We start from the raw sequence: 26,561 nt of genomic DNA, 5'->3' as shown, positions 1-26,561 counted from the left end.
TGTGGTGAGCTCATGCATCAGAATCACAGAATTAACCAGGGTGGAAAAGACCTCAAGGATCATCAAGGCCAACCTATCACCTAACCCTTCTGATTAACTTAAAGCATGGCACCAAGTGCCCCATCCAGCCTCCTCTTAAACACCTCCAGGGATGGAGACTCCACCACCTGCCCGGGCAGCCCATTCCAATGCCAATCACTCTTACTGTGAAGAATTTGTTCCTAATGTCCAGCCTAAGCCTGCCCTGGCACAGCTTGAGGCTGTGTCCTCTTGTTCTGTCCCTGGTTGCCAGGGAGAAGAGCCCAACCCCCACCTGGCTACAGCCTCCCTTCAGGTAGTTGTAGACAGCAATGAGCTCTGCCCTGAGCCTCCTCTTCTGCAGGCTGCACACCCCCAGCTCCCTCAGCCTTTCCTCACAGGGCTGTGCTCCAGGCCCCTCCCCAGCCTTGCTGCCCTTCTCTGGATACATTCAAGCACCTCAACATCTTTCTCAAGTTGAGGGGCTCAGAACTGGACACAGTACTCACAGTGTGGCCTCACCAGTGCTGAGCACAGGAAGAAGGGGTTCCTAGCTGGCCTACATTGCCCTTAGCTGCTAGCACCTCAGACCATGGGCCCCAGCTTTCCTGGGTGGGGAATAGAGCTGGGTCTGCTGGAAGTCTCTATGCAGCTGGAGGCCACAGGCTATGGGGAGTGTGGACCAAAGCAAGCTGCAGCCCTTCAGCCCCAGGTAGCTGTTTTGGCTCTGTTTGAACCCAGGGGAGCTTAGTCGGCTGCTGGAGGAGAAGGAGTCCTTCATCAACCAGCTGAGCCGTGGCAAGACCTCATTCACACAGAACATTGAGGAGCTCAAGAGGCAGCTGGAGGAAGAGACCAAGGTGAGGCTTCTAGGGTGTGGCTGATCTCTCAGTGACACAGATCTGAGGGAATGGGACATGTGTCCTATTGTGGCAGTGGCCCAGATTCTTGGACTGGGGAGGTGAGACAGACCCTGCACACAGGGCCCCAAGGGCTGCTCTTAGCCTGGAAGAACAGAAGTTTCCTCTCACTTCCCCGGTCCTGGTGCCATGACTGGTGCCCTGCAGCCTGGGCCAGCTGCTCTCATGATCTCTCCCTTCCTCAGAGCAAGAATGCCCTGGCCCATGCCCTGCAAGCCTCCCGGCACGACTGTGACCTGCTGCGGGAGCAGTACGAGGAGGAGGTGGAAGCCAAGAGCGAGCTCCAGAGGAACCTGTCCAAGGCCAACGCAGAAGTGGCCCAGTGGAGAACCAAGTATGAGACAGATGCTATCCAGAGGACAGAGGAGCTGGAGGAAGCCAAGTGAGTATCCTGTCCCTTGCAGGTGCCAGGTTTCCATTCAAGAGCAGAGCTTTCCCAGACCCCATGGGGAGACTGAACCCTCCTGCCTGGCCTTGAGGCTGCTCGTGCAGGCTGTGGCCACCCGTTCTGGGAGCCCTGGGGTGGGCGCCGGCGGTGCTGGGAGCGCTCAGCCGCCGCTGCCCTGGGCAGGAAGAAGCTGGCCATCCGGCTGCAGGAGGCCGAGGAGGCGGTGGAGGCCGCCCACGCCAAGTGCTCCTCGCTGGAGAAGACCAAGCACCGCCTGCAGACGGAGATCGAGGACCTCTCGGTGGACCTGGAGCGAGCCAACTCGGCCTGCGCCGCGCTGGACAAGAAGCAGCGCAACTTCGACAGGATCCTGGCCGAGTGGAAGCAGAAGTATGAGGAGACCCAGGCGGAGCTGGAGGCGTCGCAGAAGGAGTCGCGCAGCCTGAGCACAGAGCTCTTCAAGCTGAAGAACGCCTATGAGGAGTCCCTGGACAACCTGGAGACCCTCAAGAGGGAGAACAAGAACCTGCAGGGTAGGGTCAGGCTCGAGCTTTCCCCCTGGGCCCTCTGCCCAGGGTCCTGCTCTCATGGGCAGCCTCTGGCTCCCCTGTCCTCAGCTGTGTGGTGGGTGGGAGCGAGCAGACCTTGTGCTCAGCCAGGCCCTGCCTGTTTCCTGCTTGGAGGGATGCAGCAGCCCAGCCAGGAAGCCACAGCCTGGGGACACTCTGGGCAGTGTCACTTGGCTCTTGTTTCCAAGTGGTGCATGTTTTGCTGCTCAGAAAGCCCTGGCTGTGGCATGGCTCTGGCTTAGGGGTGTTGCTCTTGGAGAAGCAGGTCTCCATGGGCACTTAACTCCTTTCCCATGCCCTCCTCTTGCCCCAGACTGCAGGAAAGTGCAGCATGGCCCAGAAATGTTCCCAAGCACAACTTCAGATGCTCTCCAAGGGCCTAGGGGGACATCAGCTGAGACTGGCAGGGGGATGGGAGAGACCCCCTGGGTGGGAATGACCCCACAAATTTGTTCCTGACCAAATGCTGTTCTGTCCCTGCCAGAGGAGATTGCTGACCTGACTGACCAGATCAGTATGAGTGGCAAAACCATCCACGAGCTGGAGAAGCTGAAGAAGGCACTGGAGAGCGAGAAGAGCGATATCCAGGCAGCTCTGGAGGAGGCTGAGGTGGGGCCTTGCTTCTGGCTGGTGCTTTCATGTGCCCGTTGCCCTCACAAGCTGCTGGCCCACCCTGCAGCTCTGGGTTGATGCTGCTGGAGTAGAAACCCACAGTGTGCTGGCACAGTGACAGTCCTGAGCTGGGCTGGCAAGCCTCGGGCACCTGCTCATGGGGGTTGTGCAACCACAGCAAGGCACTGAGGTGGCTCCACCTGCTCTGCTCCCCATAGCTCTGGGCCAGGCCAGGCCAAGCTGGGGTAGATGGAGGGGGAGATCCACCCCAGAAACCATCTTCTTATGGCTGCTGCTGTCTGTAGGGAGCCCTGGAACACGAGGAGAGCAAGACGCTGCGCATCCAGCTGGAGCTGAACCAGATCAAGGCTGATGTGGACAGGAAGCTGGCAGAGAAGGACGAGGAGTTTGAGAACCTGAGGTGTGTGCTGCGAGGGCACAGGCTGGGCTGTGGGGGCAGGGCTGCCCCAGCCTGGGTGTCCCCGGGCGGGCAGGGCTGAGCATCCTTCCCACAGGCGCAACCACCAGCGTGCCATGGACTCCATGCAAGCCACGCTGGACGCAGAGGCCCGGGCCAAGAACGAGGCCGTGCGGCTGAGGAAGAAGATGGAGGGAGACCTGAACGAGATGGAGATCCAGCTGAGCCACGCCAACCGCCAGGCCGCCGAGTTCCAGAAGCTGGTCCGCCAGCTCCAGGCCCAGATCAAGGTTGGGCAGCTGCGGGTCGGGTGGGTTTGGCGCTGTGCCCCGCTGCTCCCTGTCCCCGCTGAGCCCAGGCTGCCCGGCAGGACCTGCAAATCGAGCTGGACGACACCCAGCGCCACAACGACGACCTGAAGGAGCAGGCGGCCGCCCTGGAGCGCCGCAACAACCTGCTGCTGGCCGAGGTGGAGGAGCTGCGCGGGGCGCTGGAGCAAGCCGAGAGGAGCAGGAAGCTGGCAGAGCAGGAGCTGCTGGAGGCCACCGAGAGGGTCAACCTACTCCACTCCCAGGTGAGGGACCGCCAGGTCTTGGGTGTCTGCCGGCACTGGAGCGGCAGGAGCCCTTTCGGCAGCCGGGCGGCAGCCGAGGTGAAGCGCTGCCCCCTGTGGCACTGCCCTGCTCTCCCCGCAGAACACAGGCCTGATCAACCAGAAGAAGAAGCTGGAGGCTGACATCTCACAGCTGAGCGGAGAGGTGGAGGACGCGGTGCAGGAGTGCCGCAACGCCGAGGAGAAGGCCAAGAAGGCCATCACGGATGTGAGAGCACAGTGGGCAGGGGGCTGGGTGGCTCAGCAAAGGCTCCCAGCACCCTGTGGGGCGGGTGGGTAGGAGTGGAGGCTCTCAGAGCTTTGCCATTGATGTCCTGTATCTGGCAGGGCTGCCTGGCCTTGTGGTGATACCTCTGTGCTCTTGGCCTTGCAGGCTGCCATGATGGCAGAGGAGCTGAAGAAGGAGCAGGACACAAGTGCACATTTGGAGCGGATGAAGAAGAACATGGAGCAGACCATCAAGGACCTGCAGATGCGCCTGGATGAGGCAGAGCAGATTGCTCTCAAGGGGGGCAAGAAGCAGATCCAGAAGCTGGAGGCCAGGGTGAGTTGGCAGGGGCAGAACCCTGGCTGTGCCACTTAGAAGCAGGCTCCTGGTGCTACCCTTGTGGCACCGGGCTCAGCAGGGCACTGGCACTGTCCCATCCCTGCTGTGGGCAGGAAGGGGCAGTCCCTGAGGACCTGCAAACCTGGGGCTAACACCAGCCTTTGCTTGGGGTGGCTCAGCCTTGGCTGTGGCTGCTCTGATGTGGGGAAAAGGGATCTGGCCTCAGCTAGGGCTGGTGCTGGGAGGCAGAACACTGAGCTGGCCTCAGCTGGGACTGGTGCTGAGGAGCAGAGCACTGAGCTGGCCTCAGCTGGGGCTGGTGCTGGGAGGCAGAACACTGAGCTGGCCTCAGCTAGGGCTGGTGCTGGGAGGCAGAACACTGAGCTGGCCTCAGCTGGGGCTGGTGCTGGGAGGCAGAACACTGAGCTGGCCTCAGCTAGGGCTGGTGCTGGGAAGAAGAGCACTGAGCTGGCCTCAGCTGGGGCTGGTGCTGAGGAGCAGAGCACTGAGCTGGCCTCAGCTGGGGCTGGTGCTGAGGAGCAGAGCACTGAGCTGGCCTCAGCTGGGGCTGGTGCTGGGAGGCAGAACACTGAGCTGGCCTCAGCTGGGGCTGGTGCTGGGAAGAAGAGCACTGAGCTGGCCTCAGCTGGGGCTGGTGCTGGGAAGAAGAGCACTGAGCTGGCCTCAGCTAGAACTGGTGCTGGGAAGAAGAGCACTGAGCTGGCCTCAGCTGGGGCTGGGGCTGGGAGGCAGAACACTGAGCTGGCCTCAGCTAGAACTGGTGCTGGGAAGAAGAGCACTGAGCTGGCCTCAGCTGGGGCTGGTGCTGGGAAGAAGAGCACTGAGCTGGCCTCAGCTAGAACTGGTGCTGGGAAGAAGAGCACTGAGCTGGCCTCAGCTGGGGCTGGTGCTGGGAAGAAGAGCACTGAGCTGGCCTCAGCTAGAACTGGTGCTGGGAAGAAGAGCACTGAGCTGGCCTCAGCTAGAACTGGTGCTGGGAAGAAGAGCACTGAGCTGGCCTCGGCTGGGGCTGGGGCTGGGAGGCAGAACACTGAGCTGGCCTCAGCTAGAACTGGTGCTGGGAAGAAGAGCACTGAGCTGGCCTCAGCTGGGGCTGGGGCTGGGAGGCAGAACACTGAGCTGGCCTTTTCCCCATTCCCCAGGTGCGGGAGCTGGAGGGAGAGCTGGATGTGGAGCAGAAGAAGATGGCTGAGGCCCAGAAGGGCATTCGCAAGTACGAACGGAGGATCAAGGAGCTGAGCTACCAGGTACCAGCACCAGGCACAGCTGCAGCCCAGCAGGACTTGGCCCAACTCTCCCTGTGCTCAGATTCTGGTGTTCTCCAAATCCCTGATCCAGTCCAGACCAGCCCTGGCTTGTGCTGGGCCCAAAAAGAGCAGGACAGGCTTCTCCCTGTCCTCAAAGCCACCAACTGCTCTGTGTCTGTGTCTTGATCCTTTGTTGGCACCTCCTTAACGAGGTGCTGGGGAACCAGGGCACATGGAGCTGGTGGCTGTATGGCACCACTGGTGCTCCAGGAAGCTGGAGCTGGAGTTGGGATCCTCCTGGGGTCCTGCTAATGGGGCCAGGGCACTTGCAGGCTGAGGAAGACCGGAAGAACCTGGCACGGATGCAGGACCTGATTGACAAGCTGCAGAGCAAGGTCAAGAGCTACAAGCGCCAGTTCGAGGAGGCTGTAAGTGCCTGTCCCCACTCCTATCCCTCCTCCCCGAGCAGAGGACAGCCTTGGCCTTCCCTGGGCTGCCTGGGATGGCTGCAAGGGAGAGAGGCCACGGGTTGCCCCATGCCCCCACCCCTCCCCTCTCCCCATCCAGGAGCAGCAGGCCAACTCCAACCTGGTGAAGTACCGCAAGGTGCAGCACGAGCTGGACGACGCCGAGGAGCGCGCAGACATCGCCGAGACGCAGGTCAACAAGCTGCGCGCCCGCACCAGGGAGGTCATCGTCTCCAAGGTAAGGCCACCCAGCTGGGGGCATGGAGTCATGCAGTGCTGGAGGCTGGAAAAGACCTTTAAGATCATCAAGTCCAACTGTTGACCCAGCCCAGCCAAGCCCACCACTCAGCCACGTCCCTCGGCACATCCGCACAACTTTGAAACCCGTCCTAGGGATGGGGACTCCACCACTGCCCTGGGCAGCCTGTGCCAGGTTGTGACAACCTTTTTGGGGAAGTGGTTGCTCCTTATGCCCAACCTAAACTCACTCTGGTGCAGCCTAAGACCATTTCCTCTTCTCCAACCACTTATTCCTTGGGAGAAGAGGGTAGGTCTCCTGCCACACCTGGAGCCAGAAGAGCAGCTGCATAGCCTGTGGTTGTCTCCTACTCAGTGCTGCCACAGCAATGCCATCCTCATCTGCCACTGGTGCCAGGGTGCTCCTTGCCTCCAGACCCAGGCTCTCACCAAAGCCCTTTTGGTTTTGTTTCCAGCACGAGTAGCAGGGGCCTGGCTGCCAGCTCTGCCCTGTCCTGTCCCCCGCTGCCTGCTGGAAGTTGGAGGCAAATGGCTGCAACAGTCACTGCCAGCTTTGCACCCTGTGAATAAACACAGCTCTGCCAGGACTGGCTCTGCTCTCTGTCATGGGGGAGCTGGGGCCTTGGAGGTGTGGGGGCAAGCTGGGCCTTCTGGAGACATCTTTGATACCAGCAGAAGGGCACAGGCCTGCTGGGGGGGTTTGGGGAAACAGCCCTTCCCTCATCCCTCCCCACCAACAGTCCTTTGCCCCTCTTAGCTGCAGGGCAGCAGAGCTGCAGGGGAGGGCAAAGAAACACCACTGAAACCATCCCTCTTGGGGAGAACAGAACCAGAACCCCAGAATCACAGAACTTCTCAGCTTGGCAAAGCCCTTCAGGCTCTTCCAGTCCAAGCATCAGTTTCACACTGACAAGGCCTTGACTCAACCAAAGCTCTCAGCACAGCATCTCATCACTAGGAATGGCTGTGCTTGGAAAGGACCACCAGGATCAGCCACTCCAACCTTCATCCCAGCATCCTTCATCACCAGACCATAGCCTCCAGCACCACATCCACTCTCCTCTTAAACACCTCCAGGGATGGTGACTCCACCACCTCCCTGGGCAGCCTGTGCCAGTGCCTGACCACCTGCTCAGGAAAGAACTTCCTCCCAACAGCCAACCTAAACCTGCCCTGGCACAACTTGAGGCCATTTCCTCTTGTCCTAGCATTAGCAGCTGGGGAGAAGAGACCAGCTCCAGCCTCACTACAACCTCCTTTCAGGTCGTTGTAGAGGGCAATAAGGTTCCCTCTCAGCCTCCTCTTCTCCAGACTGAACACCCCCAGCCCCCTCAGCCACTCCTCATAGCTCCTGTTTGCCAGACCTCTTCCCAGCCTCATCGCCCTCCTCTGCACCTGCTCCAGCACCTCCACGTCCCTCCTATAACCACTCCAGCTGCAGCCCTGCAGGGCAGAGGGAGGGGTTAGGAGGGCAGCAGCCGAGGGCCTGCAAAGAAAGACATCTGCACTCACTTCTTTAAAATAGATTTCTTTAATAGTTTCCATTTAATACCTTTATTTGCAGTTAGTAAATTGGCATTGATCTGGGCAGCACGAACCTCAGAACTGCAGGAGTTGGTTAGTGACAGGGATCCCACCTCCACTCCCCTGAGCTCTCCCTGGCACCACGCTGGACACTTCCTCTCTGTGCCCTCCATAAATAAGACAAAACAAGGATGAAGGACAGAGCTGTTGGTCCCCTCTCAAAATGAGATTCTTGAAGCATTTGGCATGGACAAACAAGCCCACAGGAACGTGGCCCTCACTTCAGATGTGCCTGCGACCCTCTCTGCCAGCTCATGCCCCTGCCCAGTACAGCCAGGGCATTGCCCCTGAAGAGAGGAGCTGCTGTGGGTTCTTCCCTGTCCCTTCTCTACAGCCAGCTTGAAGGCAAAAGCACAGCCAAGCTGCCTCTGGCAGGCCAGGTGCCAAGCTTACTGTGCTCCCAGTGCTCAGGAGGAGGGAGCCAGGAGTCAGAGGGCAGCTGGCAGGACTCCACAGCCCAGGCAGGCGCAGCTTGGATCCTGACTGTAGGTTCCATGAACACTGAGATGGAAAGGAGACTCTGCAGGGTTCTAGCAGCAATCAGTGGATGCACCAATTCACTAGACTAGGGCAAGGCATCCCTCAACTGAAAAGCCTTTGAGTTTGAAGCATTTATTTAAGTGTACATCTATTACAGTTAAGAAGCAAAAGATACACCAAACCCCACAAATACCCAAGGAACAAAAAAAGTACAGATGAGAAAGAAATGAGCTCAGGGAAGGGAGGGGGCAGAGTGGGGTGACCCACGAAGAACAGACTTGCAGCTGCTGGAGCCAGGAGCTCCCCAACACAAGGAAGGTGACCAGGGTAACCTCACTGGAGCAGTGCAGAGCTTGCCCAGCCCTCTAGGGAGGGACAGAGAGAGAGGCCCAGGAGCTCTGCGAGGTTCCAGGTTACGCACAAGCTCAGCAGCTCTGACTGCCTCACGAGCAAAGTGTTGGCTGTGAGTCCACCGCAGGACACCCAAGTGTGAGATGGGTGAGAGCAGGAGGGTGACTGCTGGAGAACAAGTCCTGCAGCAGGGGCTGCAACCCTTGGTCTCTCATATCCAGGCCTCAGCACAGGGAGCCTCAGAGCAAGACCCATTCTGCTGGCAGCGTTAGAGACAAAATGCTACAGCTCTGGGACATGCTCACCGCCTGCCCCTCTCCAGAGCTGGGACACAGTTGAAGTCTCTCATCAAATAAGTTAAGTGAAAAAGATTCAGGTGCACATTCCAGAGGATTCTTCCAGCTGGAGCTGCAAGACACCCAGGGTTTGAGTTAAATGCAGTGGCTCAGGACTTCAGGCTGTATTCATTCCTGGGAAGGTGACTGTGGTGAAGCTACACAATCAGCGTTGGTGAGCAGGCAGGGCCTGCGTAGGTCTGGCCCTTGGGACTGCCAAAACCCAATTCCTCCTTTCCCAAAATATCCTACAAACTTCTTTTCAACCAGGAGTGTTTATTCCCAGCCTTTAACACATTCTGATTAAAACAGATCCAGGATAAAACTGACATCTCCAGTAAATATTGCACTTCAAGATTAATGTGTGTGTTGATATTAAGGACTGAAAGCAGAGACTGACAGAAGACTTCCAGGCAGAGAAAGTTAAGCATCGAGAGGGAGGGTCCTGAAAAGGATTTTAAAACCAGATTAGTCACCCAAGAAGGGACAAGCTCCAAGTTTAAAAAAGAATTAGTACTTTTTAATGCTAGTGCTCCATGAAAAAGCCAGCTCCTGCTGAAACGTCTCTGTAAAACACCTTCAGGTGAGAAGGGGCTGCAGGAAAAGACAGCAGGAGCAAAGGTTCTCCTAAATGCACAGACAGGTTTAGTACCAAATGATCCAAAAGGAGATGGTCAGAGGTGACTGGAGCTAGGGCTCTCAGGAAGCACACACACACACACACACACTTGCACCCCAACCAACCCACGACCCCTGATTCCCAGCCCCAACAGGAGAGTCACACCCAGAGGGAGCCCTCCTGGTGGCTCTGGTGTGGCTGGCGTGCCAGGGTCCCAGCCAGACCAGCTCCTTGGACCTCACATCTGGAGGGCAATTTGTGTGCTTTTGGACCTGCTAAGTTCTGGCAGCCCCGGCTGAGCCCCGAGTCCGCCGGCACAACGCGGAGCATCCTCATCCGCCAGCAGCCCCCTCTCCTGGCCTCACCGGAGGGGGCACAAAGGAACAGCAAGAGGCTGGGTGCTGCAGGTGAGCATGTTTTTATCCCAGACAACCGGAAGATACATCCCTGAATGTGTTGCCCAGAGAGCTTGCCAAGCCTGGCCCGGCAGGGGTCGGGTGGGGGCTGGGGGCCGGCAGGCTCCCCGGCTGGGCGCCGCACACGCACACACACACAGGACACGGCGGATCCCTGAAGTCCACGGGCTGCGAGGTACCCTCCGAGCGCCGTCTGGCGGCAGCCAGGGCGGAGCTCACTCCTCAGAAAAGTCCCTGTCAATGTCCATGTAGGCTTCGTCGATGTAGCTAACTATGGCACAGGGGGAGGTCCGGTCTGGACTGAGCAGTATAGATACAGTCTCTTTCCAGTAGGTAAAACTAATACAGGAGCTCTGTGGGAAGAGAGGGAGAGGTCGGTTAGCGAGCCGGGCGGGCACCAACTGTGGCAGCAGACACCTCCCCAGGGGATTCAGCAGAGAGAACTGAGAGTCAGGGATGTCCAAGGACAGGGTGAGGGGCAAGGCGGGGGCAAGCTGCAGCAGAGGAGGTTCCACCTCAGTATAAGGAAAAAGTTTTTCCCTGCGAGGGTGACAGTCCTGGAGCAGGCTGCCCAGAGAGGTGTGGAGTCTCCTTCTGGAAACTTTGAAGACCCATCTGGATGCCTTCCTGTGTGACCTGCCCTAGGTGATGCTGCTCCGACAGGGAGGTTGGACTGGATGATCTTTTAAGCTGCCTTCCAACCCCCAACATTCTCTGACTGACCCCCTGTTCAGCCTGACTGCCCAGCCACTCAGCTGAACACCTCTGCTTCCCCATTCAGCTCATCCTCCCCCTATCATAGAACCATTTAGAATCAACCAGGTTGGAAGAGACCTCCAAGATCAGCCATCATTCAGGCTGGAAAAGGCCTTTAACATCATCTGGTATAACCATTCTCTAACTCTACCATGCCCCAGAGCACCACATGTCTGCATTGTTCAAACACCTCCAGGGAAGGAGATTCAACCACCTCCCTGAGCAGCCTGTGCCAGTGTTTGAGAACCCTTTCAGGGAAGAATTTTCTTCCCATGTTCAACCTAAACCTCCTCTGGTGCAACTTGAGGCCATTTGGCCTTGTTGAACTTCATCTCATTGGCCTTGGCTCATCGATCCAGCCTGTCCACATCTCTCTGTAGAGCCTCCTTCCCCTCAAGCAGAACAACACTCCCAGCTTGTGTCCTCTCTATGATGCCTCAATTCCTCCATCCAGGTCAAAGGCATTAAGGAGAACCGATCCCAGCCCTGGGGAACACCATTAGTGACCAGTTTTTTACCCCAGAGAAGCATCCACCCATCTGTGGCAACCACAGCCCTGCCAAGAGCAGTGCAGGGTGATCACCACCCCAGTAAGCCTGTGGTGGCCAGCAGGCAGGGCTGCCTGTCAGCAGTACACACACAAGCCCAAACTTCTCTGCTCTCTGGTCCAAACAAACTGGGACACTGCAGGGCTGCAGAGCAAGTGATGCCAGCTTCCAGGGAAGACACAAACACATCCTGCCTGCTCACATCCCTCCTGCATCTCTCTTAAAGCCACAAGGCCTCTCCAGCAGCCCTACCTCCCATCGTGTACAACCCAAAGCCTCTGCACACTGGACAACTCTTGACTTCCATCCCATCAGTGGCCAAAGGCCGATAAGCACCAGAACGTGCACATACAGCACAGCACAACCCTGACATGCAGCAGTGGCAGAGCTTTGGTGTCAGCAGCATCTCTTCCACAGCCCAGCAGCACAATGGATGTGTCAAACCATGGCAGCTGAGCTGGCCCTGCTGCTCCCCAGCCCAGCACTGCCCCAGGCAGGATGGGAGAAGTGCTGAATGAGGCTGAGAGCAAAGTGCTGTACATCTGCACTGCTAGGTGGTGCTCCCTCCATCACACTTCTCCCTTCTGAGGAACTGAAGCTCCTCATCTTAGCTACTCTCAGAGCTCTACACTGCTCCTCATCAGGTGCCTCTTCTCTAGGAGACTGCCTTGAGTGCTGTGCTCAGGCCACAGCTGTGGGGCTGCATGCTGCAGGGGACACACACACACATCAGATAAGAGCTTTTCTACTACAGATCAAACAGAATAAAAAGCTGTGGAAGCTGTCACCCAATCACTGAACCTCTTCAACTGCAATTCAGCCTCCCAGGGCATGTACAAGGAGGGCACTTTCTCATCACAAGTCATTTATGCCTCTCCTCAGCACCCATCACAGAGCAGCTCAGAGCATGAGTGTGCAGGCTGCTCTCCACAGGGCAGCTGCATTGTCTTCTGCAGCTACACCAGCAGCTGCACTGCTGCCACATGAGGAATAGAGATGTTCTGGTTAAGGTGCTAACTAGTGTGGGATCTGGACTCTGTCCTGCCTCCACATCCCTGTGCAGGGCTGGCTGCCTCTCAAACCCATTGAAGTGGCTAGCAAGACTCACTTGTGTGTTCCAGAGCCAGGAACCAAGGTCTTGTTTGCAGCCCTTACCTTGTGCAGTTTGATTGTGCACAGGAGGTTCCTGACTGGCTGAGATGATGTCAGTGGGGGGCACAACTTGCTCCTTTTCTTTCCCTCCACCACAGATGCACAGAACTTTAGAGGCTGCAATGGACCTCCAGAGATTGAGTCCAACCTCCCTGACAAGGCAGGAACAGTGTGGCTAGCATTACAAGGGAGGTTATTCTTCCCCTGTACTCAGCACTGGTCAGGCCACACCTTGAGTGCTGTGTCCAGTTCTGGGCCCCTCAATTCAAGAAAGATGTTGAGGTGCTGGAACATGTCCAGAGAAGGGCAACAAAGCTGGTGAGGGGCCTGGAACACAAACCCTATGAGGAGAGGCTGAGGGAGCTGGGGTTGTTTAGCCTAGAGAAGAGGAGGCTCAGGGGTGACCTCATTGCTGTCTGCAACTACTTGAAGGGAGGCTGTAGCTAGGTGGGGGTGGCCTCTTCTCCCAGGCAACCAGCAACAGAACAAGGGGACAGAGTCTCAAGTTGTGCCGGGGAAAGTACAGGCTGGATGTTAGGAGGAAGTTCTTCCCAGAGAGAGTGATTGGCATTGGAATGGGCTGCCCAGGGAGGTGGTGCAGGCACCGTCCCCGGAGGTGTTCAAGAAAAGCCTGGATGAGGCACTTGGTGCCATGGTCTGGTTGACTGGATAGGGCTGGGGGATAGGTTGGACTGGATGATCTTGGAGGTCTCTTCCAACCTGGTTGATTCTATGATCACTCAGGGTAGCTCACACAGGAATGCATCCAGGCAGGTTGTGAAAGTCTCCAAAGGAGGAGACTCCACAACCTCTCTGGGCAGAGACTCTGCCCTCCCATTTTTCTAGGTGGCCAGCAGACAGACCTTGCCATCAGGAGGGGTTCACTTACATTTTCTAAGCAGGTGCTGTCTTTGTCCTTGTTGAGGTAATGCTGCTGCCAGAAGCGCAGGAGGCTGTGGAAGTTGTTGAGGATGAAGCCTGGGTACTTCTCACTGTACTCCATCTGTTGCAAAGTGCGCAGGTAAAAAGGGAGTTTGTCTTTCCTCCGGGCCAGCATTAGGATAACTAAACTTGTGTTCAAACAGCTGACGTTCTCCTGCAAGGAGAAAGAGCAGAGTAGGTCAGAGGACAGCATTCAAAAGGAGCCAGCAGCTGGACGCACAAAAGGTGCTCGTGGTTAAGCAGGCAGAGGTGCTCCGGCATGGAGCGACAATGGAAGGGCACAGAACGGGGTGGGTTGGAAGGGATCTTACAGATCAGCTAGTTCCAACCTCCTCTACCACGGGCAGGGACACCTGCCATTAGATCAGGTTGCTCAAAGCCTCATCCAGCCTAGTCTTAAACACTTCTAGGGATGAGGTGCCCACAGATTCTCTGGGCAACCTGTTCCAGTGCCTCCCCACCCTCACTCTAAATAATTTCTTACCTCCAGTCTCAGTCTCTCCTCTTCCAGCTCAATGCCATTGTCCCTCATCCTGCCACTCCCAGCCCTTGTCAAAAGTCCCTCCCCAGCTCTCCTGTAACCCCTTCAGATACTGGAAGGCTGCTCTAAGGTCTCCCCAGAGCCTTCTCTTCTCCAAGCTAAAGAGACTCAACTCTCCCAGCCTGTCCTCATAGTGGAGGTTCTCCAGCCCTCTGTAGATTTTCATGGCCTCCTCTGGACCCTCTCCAACAGATCCATATCCTTCTTGTGTTGGGGACTCTAGAGCTGGACACAGTAGTCCAGGTGAGGTGTCACCACAGCAGAAGGGCAGAATCACCTCCCCTGACCTGCTGGCCACACATCTTCTGCTGCAGTCCAGAGGACAGTTGGCTCTTTGGGCTGCCAGTGAACTTTGCCAGCTCATGCCAAGCACCTCATCAACCAGCACCCCCAAATCCTTCTCTGCAGGGCTGCTCTCAGCCAAATTCATCACCACATAGTACCAGTAAGACAACCAGGAAGCTACTGGCAGCCCTTTACCTGTGTGAGCGTCTGTACATGGATGATGTTGATGAGACGGAAAAGGAAGGACATCCTCATGGACATCTGGGACATGTAGGACAACAGGCGGCACTCCGACAGCACCTCTGCAACTGGAGCAGCAGACAGCCCATCAGCAGGTGCCCCAGGTTCTGTCATGCTGGCCCAGCAAGTAAGGCAGTGAGTAACTGGTGCACAGACTGCAGCACCAAACCTGCCAGGTGGCACTTCTGCCCCTACACCCAACACCTGCAAAAGCCACGTTTGGAACTGTGGCATCACTTCTGCTGGACAAGACCCTGAAGGTCATCGAGTCCAACCTTTAACCCAAGTCAATACAGCCTGGTGCTAAACCATGTCCCTCAGCACCACATTTGGCTGGAGAAGGTGACAGAACACTGCAACAGGCTGCCCAGAGAGGCTGTGGAGTCTCCTTCTCTGCAGACACTCAGAACACACCTGCATGTGTTCATGTGTGACCTATTCTAGGTGACTGTGCTCTGGCAGGGGGGTGGAATCAATCATCTTTTCAAGTCCCTTCCAACCCCTACCATTCTGTGACACCTAGGCATTGTTAAACACCTCCAGGGACAGAGATTCAACCACTTTCCTGGGCAGCCTGTTCCAGTGTCTGAGAACCCTTTCAGGGAAGAACTTTGTTCTGATATCCAACTTTAACCTCCCCTGGTGCAACTTGAAGCCCTCAGCCTTGTTGAACCTCATCCCACTGGCCCTGACCCATCAATCCAGCCTGTTCAGGTCATTCTGTAAAGCCTTCCTACCCTCAAGCAGATCAACTTAGTGTCATCTGCAAACTGGTCCCTCATGCAGATAACCATTATCCCCACCTCACACAGGCAGCTCATCTCTTGCTCTTTACCTTTAGCATCAGACTGATTCTCAAAGCGGTCCAGGGAGAGCGTAATGCAGCGCACAAGCATGTTGGAGTCCACCAAGGAACTGTTGATCTGATTTAAGAAGATCTGGAACTGAAGAGAAAGACTTTTAGTGTTGCATGGAAAACAAATAATCAACCCCCCAGCCTTCCATCACACGTAGACACTCAGAGCAGGACAGCTCATACCCTTTTTAGCAGGTGTATGGCCAACAGGTAGGGATTAAGCCACAAGAACAAGGCAGTGAACCCAAGTAGGAAGAGCTATCAGCAGGGTTTGGTGAGTAGGGCAACCAGAAGTGTTCTGCAGGTTTTTTAACACTGGAAGAGTTTAATCTTGAAGATTATTAAAGAAACAGGCCTGAATTCTGAGCATGAGCACTTAAAACATGCACTTCAACATATGGCTTCAGAGAAGTGGACAATTTCCCCTTCCCTTCAGAAAAGGGAGCTCTGAATGCCCAAATACTCATGGTCAGTAGCCTTTTGTTATCTGTAGGAGATACACAGCCCTGGGTCTGTCTCACCCTGCCCAGGCCAATATGGCACTGAGAGCTGACCAGAGGATCTCCACAGCAAGTACCTTGAAAATGCTAAGGTGTAGAAAAATGGCACCAGTAAAACCCCTTTGGAAGCTGTGCCACTTCAGTGAGACCAGGATTTCAGACACTATTTGTTCTGAAAGAGGGAGATGAGACTGGCTGCTGGCCTCTGAGTTCTCCACCTTCTCCTACACTTGCACCAGCAGGCAGTGCTAGAGAGGAATACAGCAAGGGCTTCATACAGAGAGAGAAGCAAAAGCATTACAGCACACACAAAATGGAAAGAGATTCTCTAAACTGAGAGCTCACCCACCTGAAAAACAACCTGAAGTTAAATCCACTTCTATTTTAAATACATTAAGAATCAGAGAATGGTTTGGGTTGGAAGTGACCTCCAAAGGTCATCTAGTCCAAACCCCCCTGCAGTCAGCAGGGATATCCTCCACTAGAGCAGGCTGCTCAGAACCTTATCGTGCCTGATCTTGAGTACCTCCAGGCATGGGGCCTCAACTATCTCCCTGGGCAACCAGTTGCAGTGTTCCACCACCCTCATGCTAATAACTTTGCTCCTAACATCCAATCTAAATCTACTCCGATTTCAAATCGTTCCTCCCTGTCCTGTCCCTGCAGGCCTTTGCAAACAGTGCCTGTGCAGCCTTCTTGGAGGCCCCTTCAGGTACTGGCAGGCTGCTAGTAGGTCTTCCCACAGCCATCTCTTCTCCAGGCTGAACAGTCTTAGCTGTCTCTAAGGTCTGGCAGACCTGACAGCAAACAGAGAAAAAATACAGTAACTTAAGCAGGAGAATGCTTTAAGAGGCCCAAAATCCACCCAGCAGAGTGCACAAAGTGCTCAAGAGCATCAAAGCACTTAGCACAGACAGATCCCCACTCCTGAGCTGTGGGTCTAAGTGTTCTAGGTAGCTGTGTCCAGTTCTGGGCCCCTCAATTCAAGAAAGATGTTGAGGTGCTGGAACATGTCCAGAGAAGGGCAACAAAGCTGGTGAGGGGCCTGGAGCACAAATCCTATGAGGAGAGGCTGAGGGAGCTGGGCCTGTTTAGCCTGGAGAAGAGGAGGCTCAGGGGTGATCTTATTACTGTCTACAGCTACCTGAAGGGGCATTGTAGCCAGGTGGGGTTGGTCTCTTCTCCCAGGCAACCAGCAATAGAACAAGGGGACACAGCCTCAAGTTGTGCCAGGGTAGGTCTAGGCTGGATGTTAGGAAGAAGTTCTTCACAGAGAGAGTGATTGGCATTGGAATGGGCTGCCCAGGGAGGTGGTGGAGGCACCGTCCCTGGGGGCCTTCAAGAAAAGACTGGATAAGGCACTTAGTGCCATGGTCTGGTTGATTGGTTAGGGCTGGGTGATAGGTTGGACTGGATGATCTTGGAGGTCTCTTCCAACTGGTTGATTCTATGATTCTACATCAGCCATGACTTGCTAAAACATCTCTAAGGAGAACATTGTAAATCATCTCCACAAAGAACCTCCCCTTCAAGCTCCAGTAAGAGACTTTTCAAAGCTTGTCTCCATGTCCACAACTCTCAGCTTAACCCAAATCCCTGTGACTTGACAGGAAGTGATGTATCACCTCTGAGCCCTGACCTTAGACCTGCCTGATCACAAGCAGTGTTTTCTGAAGAGCTCAGGGCTTGCTGACTCAGAGCAGCTGGGAGCACTTTGGAGCATATGCAGCACCATCCACCCATTGGCAGTTCACTGTGCACCAAGCTCAGCAATCACACCAAACCCAGCAAACTAACCTCTAAGAAGAGAATCTGGCTCTCAGAGTGTGTAATCTGACTCCCTGGGGACAGCTTTCACAAACCCTTACCTTCTCATCTGTGTTGATGTACTTGTTGAACCTCTTGAATGCATCAATATTGAATTTCATCAGCTCTCCCAGAAGGTCAAAGTAACTCTGCAGCACATCTCGTGACTTGCACTCGCTGTCAACAATGCAGTAGAGAATATGCTGCCGGGGGAGGAAAACAGCTTAGTGCCTGTTGTGGTAGGCCTGACAGGCCCAAAGTAGGCTTGTGCATGTCCTGCCTTGCCTAGGCATGCTTTGCTGCTCCACCAGAGAGGCAAGAGTGGAAAATGGATACAAAAGAACCTGGAGCCGCTGAGTCTGGGCTGCCCAGGGCCCTGTGGTGTAAGGTGCACACGCTCTGCTTGTGCCTGCCTAGTGCAAGGCCTGTGCTGTTCCCACAGTAGGGAAAAGGGAGCCTGTGGCTTTGGCTGATATGGTAAGGTTTGGCTAACTGCCATCCTGGTTGGCTATTCTGTGTCCAAAGGGTCCACACTGCTAAAAGGAGATAGGTAGGTGACAACCTGCTTTGCTTCCCTGCTCTGTGCCTGCTCCCTCTGCTGTGCCCAGCCCTGCTGCTGTTGCACACTGCCTTATTGCTGCCTGCTGAACTCCACTGCCATCAGTCACCAGCAGCAGCCCCTGGATGCCTGCAGGCGATTGGCCTGTGTGGCCACTGTGACACCGTGCTGAGACTGCACCACATCTGCCTCTGCACCTGCAGGTGCTGCCTAGAATCCCTGCACACATTCACAGATGGTCCAGAAGAGGCCAGCAGACAAGGGCAGAGATTGTCTGCATCCTGTCCCCAGAAGCCAGGGAAGATTCAAGCCTCAACACCCAACACGACAGAGTCCCCTGAAAGCATTTGGGCACTGTCTGAACTGTGGCCAGCCCCCACGAGTGGGTAAGCAGAATAAGCTGTGAGTAAATGCTTAGATGCCTCTTTGTAATTCTCTGCTGCCTTCTGCCATGGAGCAGAAAGAGCAACTTGAGCCCAGCTGCTGGGCAAGCAGCGTATTGACCGCAAGCAGCATCTGACGGCAGAACCTTCTCTTCCAGCGCAGTTCATGCTTCTGTCTGTTTGCTGGTTATTCCTAGATCTGGCTATCACCCACAGAATGTTTCCCAGGCCGTGTGAGAACCCAAATATTACTAAAATGAGTGGTGGGGGGTGGCAGAGTTCTGAACAGCAACATTAATGAACAGTATTCATTTGAGAAAATAGCATCTCGCAGCGATATATTTCCCCTCCCCAACAGTGCCACAGCTTAGCTCAGGCCAGCAGCAGAGCACAGCCTCTGCTTTAACTGCTATTTCATACTTTTACCTTTAGGTTTACTTCTTAGGTAACAGAACTAAAGACAACTCAGGTGAGTCTCCTGCTAAACTAAACCTCTCACTGCTGCAAACTGTAGAACTGCCCATCCCACACCTGCCTGCCACCAGCAGAGCTCAGAGTATTTCACACCACATCTTCGCTCCCCTTTGAATTCATTGCAGAGAATTCCTCCCTGATTGCTGTGGAGATCACAGAGGAAGCTCCATTACCTCCAGCAGTCCTCTCTTCAGCAGGAACATCTGGTCTGCATAGGAGGTGGTGCCTCGCAGAAAACTTTCCACTGCCCTGGCTTGCCAAAACCTGAGGAACAGAAGGAATGGGGTTGCACATCTGCAGCAAGGGGAGTGCTCCAGCACAATTAGCATTCAAATGAGTCTTCCTTATCTGCCTCACTCCAGTCTCAGGATGGACTCAGACCCGTGGATCCTGCACGACAGCCCTGGCTGTACTGGGATGAGGTCCAGTGCAAGCTCTGCTGCTTCTCCTCATCTGCACTGTCACTGCAGCCAAGTGCAACAAAGCCAGAGCTCCTGCTTATGGTTTCCCATCATTTCCAACTGCTCTAAACAAAACAACTCCCAGTCAGCTCAAACCAGCGTGCTACAGTGCAAAGTGAACCCACCTGAAGGAGGATTCAGCTGGTTCTTTCTTCATGACTTGAAGCAGCCTGGTCAGCAGCCCTCTTTTTCCATCACAGACAAGACTCCTAGAGCATGTTGGAGAAATGACAGCATGAGTAGAAGGGCTGGCAAGCACTGTGCCTTGGAGAGCACCCACTCCAGAGGTTTGAATGCTCCAAGTCCCAGTGTTAAACACACAGGACAAACATGCATTCACTGTTATAGACTCATAGAATGGCTTAGGTTGGAAGGGACCTTAAAGATCATCTAGTTCCAACCTTCCTGCCATGGGCAGGACACCTTCCACTAGTCCAGGTTTTGTTCAAGGCCTCGTCCAACCTGGCCTTGAATATCTTCAGGGAACATCCCCGACCTCCCTGGGCAACCTGTTCCACATGACTGAAATTAAGGTGTGGCAGACAGAAGGACCTCAGCCCCCTAGTGGAACTGCCTGTAAAGCACTGGAAGCTGCTGACCTCAGCCCTCTCTCCCCACTCACCTGTCTGTGTTGACAACTGCATCCACCTCAGGGATGTTTGCTTTATGAGAGATCGCACTCAGCTCATTCAGTTCTTGGCTGTTTAGAAGGAGATACTTGTTCCTAAAGAGAGACAGGGAGGGAGCAGGGGAGAAAAAGAGCAGCTGAATTCCAGAGGCTGACAAATGTCCAGTTCCATGATGAGTAAAGCCACAAGCCCCCAAGGGCTGCAGGGTCCAGGCAATCAGCTTCCACATCTCCCAACTCTTCAGCCCCTCACACTCCACTCCCCACAACCATGACACCTTCCCAAGCTTGGCCAGCCAGCTGCCTCCAAAAGGTACCCAATATCAGCTTCAGCACTGCCCAGCTCTCAGATGGTGGTTCTCTGCTGATCTGGGAAGGATCTCAACAAGTTTGATTCGTAAGTATTTGCTTTTTAAGATCTCAATGGTTTGCTGTGTTTCAGAAGACTTCAGTAAGAAACCTTTGCTCAGCTGCCTGTAGCCCCTCTGTGTCTTACAGTAACCATGATGTTTATCAGTAATAGATCTCAGTTAGAAAGCAGAAACTGCCAAAGTAGTGCAGAATTACCCTGGGATTTTGTTTCTCTGAGCAAACTGGGAACAGTTTAAAACTCCATGAAATGTAGAGCACAGAATGGGAGTGGACAAAACTCTCAAGGAACATGCATGGAATTCTGTATAAAGAATCCTGCTTTCCACAATGAAAATGTACTGATTTAGCTGTAAATGAAATGCAGAACAAGTCTGACAAAGCAAAATCACTGTCCTGAGGCTCCCTTTGACAGACTCTCTGCCCTATGCCAGCATGCTGCCTACTTCCAGGTGCTCAGATCAGACAGCACAGATGCACTGAGCAAGGATGCAGTGATGGGTGTCCAAAGAGAACCTATTCAGAAAAGCACAGCAACTACACAGTAGGTAAATTCCTAGAGCAGAAAGGTGCTGGGGATGCCTTCTTGCTTCAAACATTATCTTTCAGATCAGTGCCCACTGAGACTGTCACTTGCAGCTTCTTTCCACCTGCATTACTAGGCTTCTGTAATGAAAATGCAGAACTGTCTACTGGCAGTAAAGAGCCATCAAATCATGGAATGGTCTGGGCCAGAAGGGACCTCTAGACGTCATCCAGTCCAGCCCCCCTGCAGTCAGCAGGGACATCCCCACCAGCCCAGGTCACCCAGGGCCCCATCAAGCCTCACTCTGAATGTCTCCAGGGATGGGGCCTCAACCACCTCCCTGGGCAACCTGTTCCAGTGTTCCACCACCTTCACAGCAAAGAACATCCAATCTAAATCTGCTCATTGCTCCTCATCCGTCACTGCAAGCCTTTGTAAACAGGTGAGTTTTGAATGACTGCAGAGGAGACTCCACAACCTCTCTGGGCAGCCTGCTCCAGGGCTCTGTCACTCTCACAGTGAAAAAGTTTTTCCTTCTGTTCACATGGAACCTCCTCTGCTCCAGCTTGCACCCCTTGCCCCTTATCCTGTCATCAGACATCCCTGAGCAGAGCCTGGCTCCATCCTCCTGGCACTGTGCTGCACATCTTGGTAACCCTGAATGAGGGCAGTCCTCAGGCTCCCCTTCAAGCTGAAGAGCCCCAGCGTCCCCAGCCTGTAATGACAAGGCAGATGTTCCACTGCCTGCAGCATCTTTGTGCCTCTGTGCTGGACTCTTCAAGCACTTTCCTGAGGTCCCTCTTGAACTGAGGGGCTAAGACTGGGCCACAATATTCCAGATGTGGCCTCACCAGGGCAGAGTAGAGGAGGAGGTGAACCTCCCTCGCCCTACTCACCACAGCCCTGAGGAGACTTTATTGGAAAACCTGGAGTGATTCCTGGGCAAGCAGCATCTTGCATGGAGGACTGCCAGTAAGTCTGCCATCTTCTTTTGTTTAGAGTATGTCCAACAGCTCCTTGGTCTTAAAGCTACGACTCCACAACCAAGAAGGCTGATCCTTCTGATATGCATCTCTAACAACACCACCCACAACAATCACCCTGGCTGTAGACAGGGTCAGTTGGCAACAAGTGCCACATGCCTCCAGTGCACATTTTTCCAAGGACTGGGACACCATCTCACAGAATGCCAGATGGGATTCTGCAAGTTAGAACAGAGCAACAAGACCTCAGTATCAGGGTACAGCACCACACCTCAACTAGTCTGGCAGACTCAAGCTTCAGAAGTATGCTTTTTGAAGGCAAACAGAAGCTTTCTTCCTAGGTCCAACCTAGCTTCCTGATGGCAAGCTGACAGAACATTGTTCCCTGAACATATTCCTAACCAGTTTAACCAGGTCTTCCCCACTGATGACATTTAGAAAGCAATCAAATCTTGCAGCCTTTTTACAAGGCAGGAGAGTATTGATTAACCTCTCCAGGGGTTCAGTTGTTCACCCTGGTCTTTCCCCAGCCTTTGTTTCATGCTTGTTCCACTCTAGATTAAACCTGCACATGTCCCCACAGGGTATATGTGCTCTGGTGAGCACACTGGCTCACCACCAACTCTCAGGGAGAAGGCAGATAAACAGCATCATGAAAGCTGCCTCCTTATTTCTTCAGCCAGAAAATGTTAACTCCTCATACCAGTGTTTCAGGTTGTGTCAACATGGAGCAGAATGGGCTACTTTTGATTATCACAGACATATTAAGACATGTCCACATCCTTAGCCTCTTCCTAGCAGGAGCTGAAAGGCAGGTGAACATTTGGGTCAAGTTTAAGGACAGTGTAAGTGGTACTTAAGTATTTAAGGCTAAGTTTGTTCAGATGGAACCCACACAGTGCTTTGGACATTGCACTCACCCAGCCACCATCTACCACAGCTTTTCATACTCACTCATGGTGATCACTAAAGCTCTGCAGAAGCCTCAAAAATTGGATCTTTAAAGTAATGTCCTAAAAACAAAAAAAAAGACATGAAAGGGTAAAAAAAAACCTGCTTTAATATTTCTTTGGATATCATTAGGTACCAAATGATGTGAAAGAGCTGAATTAAACCCTACCCAAATCACAACCATTTGGAGAGCAGAGGAAGTTGCATAGATGGAGAAGGCTTTGCAGCTTAAAACAGAAGTGGAGACTGCTTCCAAGTCAAGACATGTAATGGTTAATAATTTCTTCTCACTCAAAGGCAAAAAAACTCAGTGCTGTACTGAAGGACTCAGAGGATGCAAGTATGGAAAAAATCCCCAACCCAACAAAAGCCCAGGAAACCCCCCCCCAGCAGTGACCCATTTTGTGTTCTGTGCCCCTCCTTGATAGATCCCTTAGATTTCACTTCCTTCAGTTCTGGCTGTCTTCTGCTTCTGGTCTCCAGAAATCACAGATTTTACTTCTTTCCCAGTTACTAAACTAGGAGAGAGGCTACAGTGCCCTTTACTCAAGTGTTAAGGTGAAGCAAAGACACAGCTGAAGATAAAGCAGTAATTCACACTTCCTGAGTGCAACCATACCCCAATTCATTTATTGCAAGCCCCCAGTCACTGAATGCAGTCAAAATGTTACTCACTGGGCTGCAGTCACAGTTTTGGTTGTGTCCATGCAGAACCAGAGCTGATGCAGAGTGCTTTCTCCAGATGAGTTTGTCAAACAAGTTATTGAGGCCAGGGATCAGTCTGAACTCTGCTATCATTTTATGAACCTGGAAGACAAAAGCAGCCCACATGTTTGCTGCTGCTGCTACCTTCAACAGGGATGGAAAGCAGCCTGGTAAACGGATGTGCTGAGTCATGCCCTCCTCTGGCAAGAGAGGGAATTCTTGCATCCAACGGGTCGTGTGTGTGTGTTGATGTGCACAGTGACTGTGCTGTGTCATGACAGCAATCTCCATTTGGTGGACATGGAGAGAACACAGACATGGAGGAGAATGTAGTCTGATGAGGGAAGGCTGAGAGGCTTGGGGCTGTTTAGTCTGGACAGGGCTGAAAGAGGATCTTATTAATCATCGAATCAACCAGGTTGGAAGAGAGCTCCAACCTAGCACCCAGCCCTGACCAACCAACCAGACCATGGCACTAAGTGCCTCATCCAGTCTTGGCTTCAACACCTCCAGCCACGGTGACTCCACCACCTCCCTGGGCAGCCCATTCCAATGTCAATCACTCTCTCTGCGAGGAACTTCCTCCTAACATCCAGCCTAGACTTGCCCTGCCACAGCTTCAGGCTGTGTCCCCTTGTTCTGTTGCTGCTTGCCTGGCAGAAGAGACCAACCCCACCTGGCTACAGCTTCCCTTCAGGTAGTTGCAGACAGCAATGAGCTCTGCCCTGAGCCTCCTCTGCTGCAGGCTGCACACCCCCAGCTCCCTCAGCCTCTCCTCACAGGGCTGTGCTCCAGGCCCCTCCCCAGCTTTGTTGCCCTTCTCTGGACACCTTCCAGCACCTCAGTGGCAAATCACTTGGGTCACACAAGCCTTTAACAACTTGACATAATTAAGGAATGGAGGATGCATCCTGTGTGTCAACTACAAGGGCCAAAACTTGCTTGGGAATGAAGTAACTTGAGTCAGCTCTTGAGAGGAAGTGAACATGCCAGCTTCAGCCTCAGACAGCTTCCCTGCTGGCACGGGGGCAGAAGCAGCAGAGGAAGTTAAAGCCAAAGGCTGCTTCTGAGCTATTTCAGCAGCATACTTTCTACCCTGTCACACTGCTCAGCAACACACCAGCAAGGAGGCAGGGAAAGAAGCCAGCACCTCCAGCTTCTTGAGCAGGCAACAGCAGGCTGAAAGGAGTTCCTGCAGGAGCCACAGGAACTGCATTCTCATGGTGAAATCAGGCAGGGAACCAATTATCTGACTTGATACAATGGATAAAAAAAAAAGTCCTCTAACAGATCCATGTTCTGGGAGTTGCAGTTATGTCCTGGGCTTTCTTTTTCCATTTGATTTTATGCCCAACAGAAACAGTAATTGTAAAGGCAACAACAACAGGATTCTGAGCTTCTTATGGGAGTGCTTGTGGCTTCTGCCAGAATTGTTCATTTCCTCTGGTTCCTGCCATGCAGAATCTATTGCTTTGTGAGGGCAAATATCCATTTTCAGGTTCAGAGTGAACAGGTTCAGGACTGTATTACAAACACACCTCTGTTTTACCTTCAGGTTAAGAGATTTAAGGGCTTGCCCGTGGCAGGTATTTGTCTCTCCAACAGCAGGAGGTTACTAAGAACAAAACAACCAAGATAAATGTGCTCAAGCAAGAGCTCCCTAACACAGCTCCTCTTGCCTAATGCAACAGCCTTTCAACAACTCAAATCAGTTTGATCCTCCCAGTCTCCAGGACATCTCAATGCTCCTGCTATTCCAAGCTGCTCTGCTAAGCTGAGCAGACTGCCAGTGTTGGAAACCTGTCAAAAGTGCACCAAGGGACAGCTTTGCTTTTCTCCTCACAATGTGCTTCTGACCCCTTTAAATCAATTGCAGCCAAACCACAGCAACTGACTCTCCATAAGGCTGTGTGAGGCAGGGAACAAATTATTTTTCCATTTCTGAAGTAAGGAAGGCAAAAGGAACAGATGAGTGGGGATTTCTAGGCAGTGCCTGCTGCAGACAGCACTGAAATGAGTCCTCCTGGCTGAGAGTTTAACACCTTGCTCACACTCAGCCGAGACATGAGGACCTACTGCACAACTCAGCCCTTCACAAATCACCCCAGAGGATTCCCAAGCAGCCAAGAAAGTGAAGAGCTGTAAAGTCTCCATCCAAGGAGGTCACCAGTGCAGCAGGAGAAGGATCACCTGGCTGCATCTCCTGCAGCACCCAGGTGCCCCCACAGCGAGGCAGGATGCTCATATAGGAGGCATCCCCCTGCATCAGAGCAGCAGCTCTGCAGAGACACACCCCCTCCACGCAACTCACAGTGGTCAGCACAGCCTGTGACAAGCCCTGGCAGTGGCTGAGCCTGCTCTCAGCAGTGGAACACTGCCCATTTGTTTGTGCAGCACCGCAGTGATAGGATTTGCCCAGCTTTGTGCCTCGAGCTCTGCCCTTCACGTTTGTGTGTCCATGACCTAATTAACCAGCACTTAGCTTTAAAGAGACACCAACTTCTGCACACAAGTTGCCAAGTGCTCACCTGATTCCTCTGTCTCCCCATGAGCAGCACACAGAGAACATACAGCACCTCCAGCTTATACATGATCTCGTGCATGATCTTCATGGACTGTGGCAGCTGCGTCCGTGTGGAGGTGTTGGCCAGGCCACTTTCATCCGAGGACTCTGAATGAGATGGCAAAGATGTGAGCTTGAGGCAGCCTCAATGAGAAAGGCTTTGGTACAGTTCTCTTACACTGAAACACTGCAGATGTAAGAACAGCAAGTCTGCTTCAATCTTCTTCTCAATTCAAAGCAGTGACAGAAAACAAAAACCCAATTTAAATGCTAGAGAGTAAAAAGCAAGCTAGCCCAGGCTGTCCAAACGAGTGGGAGATGCCCCATCCTAGGAACCATTCCAGGCCAGGTTGTCTGGGGCCCTGAGCAACCTGCTCTAGCTGCAGATGGCCCTGCTGACTGCATGGAGGTTGGACTAGAAGACAGAGAAGGGGCACTGGGTTGGTAAGAGGGCTGGAGCACCTCTCCTA

General features: G+C 53.7%; 2 protein-coding genes across 2 annotated transcripts in view; one reads left to right on the top strand and one right to left on the bottom strand.

Moving 5' to 3' along the window:
* The window catches only part of MYH7B (myosin heavy chain 7B), a 34,455-nt gene extending 27,793 nt beyond the window's left edge, over positions 1 to 6,662 (top strand). Inside the window, exons 30-42 of the mRNA XM_064167811.1 lie at positions 760 to 878; positions 1,124 to 1,320; positions 1,510 to 1,859; positions 2,380 to 2,504; positions 2,813 to 2,928; positions 3,023 to 3,215; positions 3,296 to 3,499; positions 3,621 to 3,746; positions 3,912 to 4,082; positions 5,249 to 5,353; positions 5,686 to 5,781; positions 5,921 to 6,058; positions 6,534 to 6,662. Coding sequence (XP_064023881.1) covers positions 760 to 878; positions 1,124 to 1,320; positions 1,510 to 1,859; positions 2,380 to 2,504; positions 2,813 to 2,928; positions 3,023 to 3,215; positions 3,296 to 3,499; positions 3,621 to 3,746; positions 3,912 to 4,082; positions 5,249 to 5,353; positions 5,686 to 5,781; positions 5,921 to 6,058; positions 6,534 to 6,542 — 1,949 coding nt within the window. The 3' untranslated portion in view covers positions 6,543 to 6,662. The remainder of the gene's footprint in view (positions 1 to 759; positions 879 to 1,123; positions 1,321 to 1,509; positions 1,860 to 2,379; positions 2,505 to 2,812; positions 2,929 to 3,022; positions 3,216 to 3,295; positions 3,500 to 3,620; positions 3,747 to 3,911; positions 4,083 to 5,248; positions 5,354 to 5,685; positions 5,782 to 5,920; positions 6,059 to 6,533) is intronic.
* A 928-nt stretch (positions 6,663 to 7,590) lies between these two features.
* The window catches only part of TRPC4AP (transient receptor potential cation channel subfamily C member 4 associated protein), a 43,645-nt gene continuing 24,674 nt past the window's right edge, over positions 7,591 to 26,561 (bottom strand). Inside the window, exons 9-19 of the mRNA XM_064167318.1 lie at positions 26,057 to 26,199; positions 23,499 to 23,630; positions 22,827 to 22,885; positions 19,989 to 20,090; positions 19,492 to 19,575; positions 19,079 to 19,169; positions 17,552 to 17,692; positions 15,163 to 15,271; positions 14,283 to 14,395; positions 13,209 to 13,415; positions 7,591 to 10,216 (exon numbers count right to left, since the gene is read on the bottom strand). Coding sequence (XP_064023388.1) covers positions 10,079 to 10,216; positions 13,209 to 13,415; positions 14,283 to 14,395; positions 15,163 to 15,271; positions 17,552 to 17,692; positions 19,079 to 19,169; positions 19,492 to 19,575; positions 19,989 to 20,090; positions 22,827 to 22,885; positions 23,499 to 23,630; positions 26,057 to 26,199 — 1,319 coding nt within the window. The 3' untranslated portion in view covers positions 7,591 to 10,078. The remainder of the gene's footprint in view (positions 10,217 to 13,208; positions 13,416 to 14,282; positions 14,396 to 15,162; positions 15,272 to 17,551; positions 17,693 to 19,078; positions 19,170 to 19,491; positions 19,576 to 19,988; positions 20,091 to 22,826; positions 22,886 to 23,498; positions 23,631 to 26,056; positions 26,200 to 26,561) is intronic.

Source organism: Pogoniulus pusillus, chromosome 29, assembly GCF_015220805.1.
Source record: "Pogoniulus pusillus isolate bPogPus1 chromosome 29, bPogPus1.pri, whole genome shotgun sequence".
In the NCBI taxonomy this organism is placed as follows: Eukaryota; Metazoa; Chordata; class Aves; order Piciformes; family Lybiidae; genus Pogoniulus; species Pogoniulus pusillus.
This window is presented reverse-complemented; position numbering and strand designations above follow the sequence as displayed.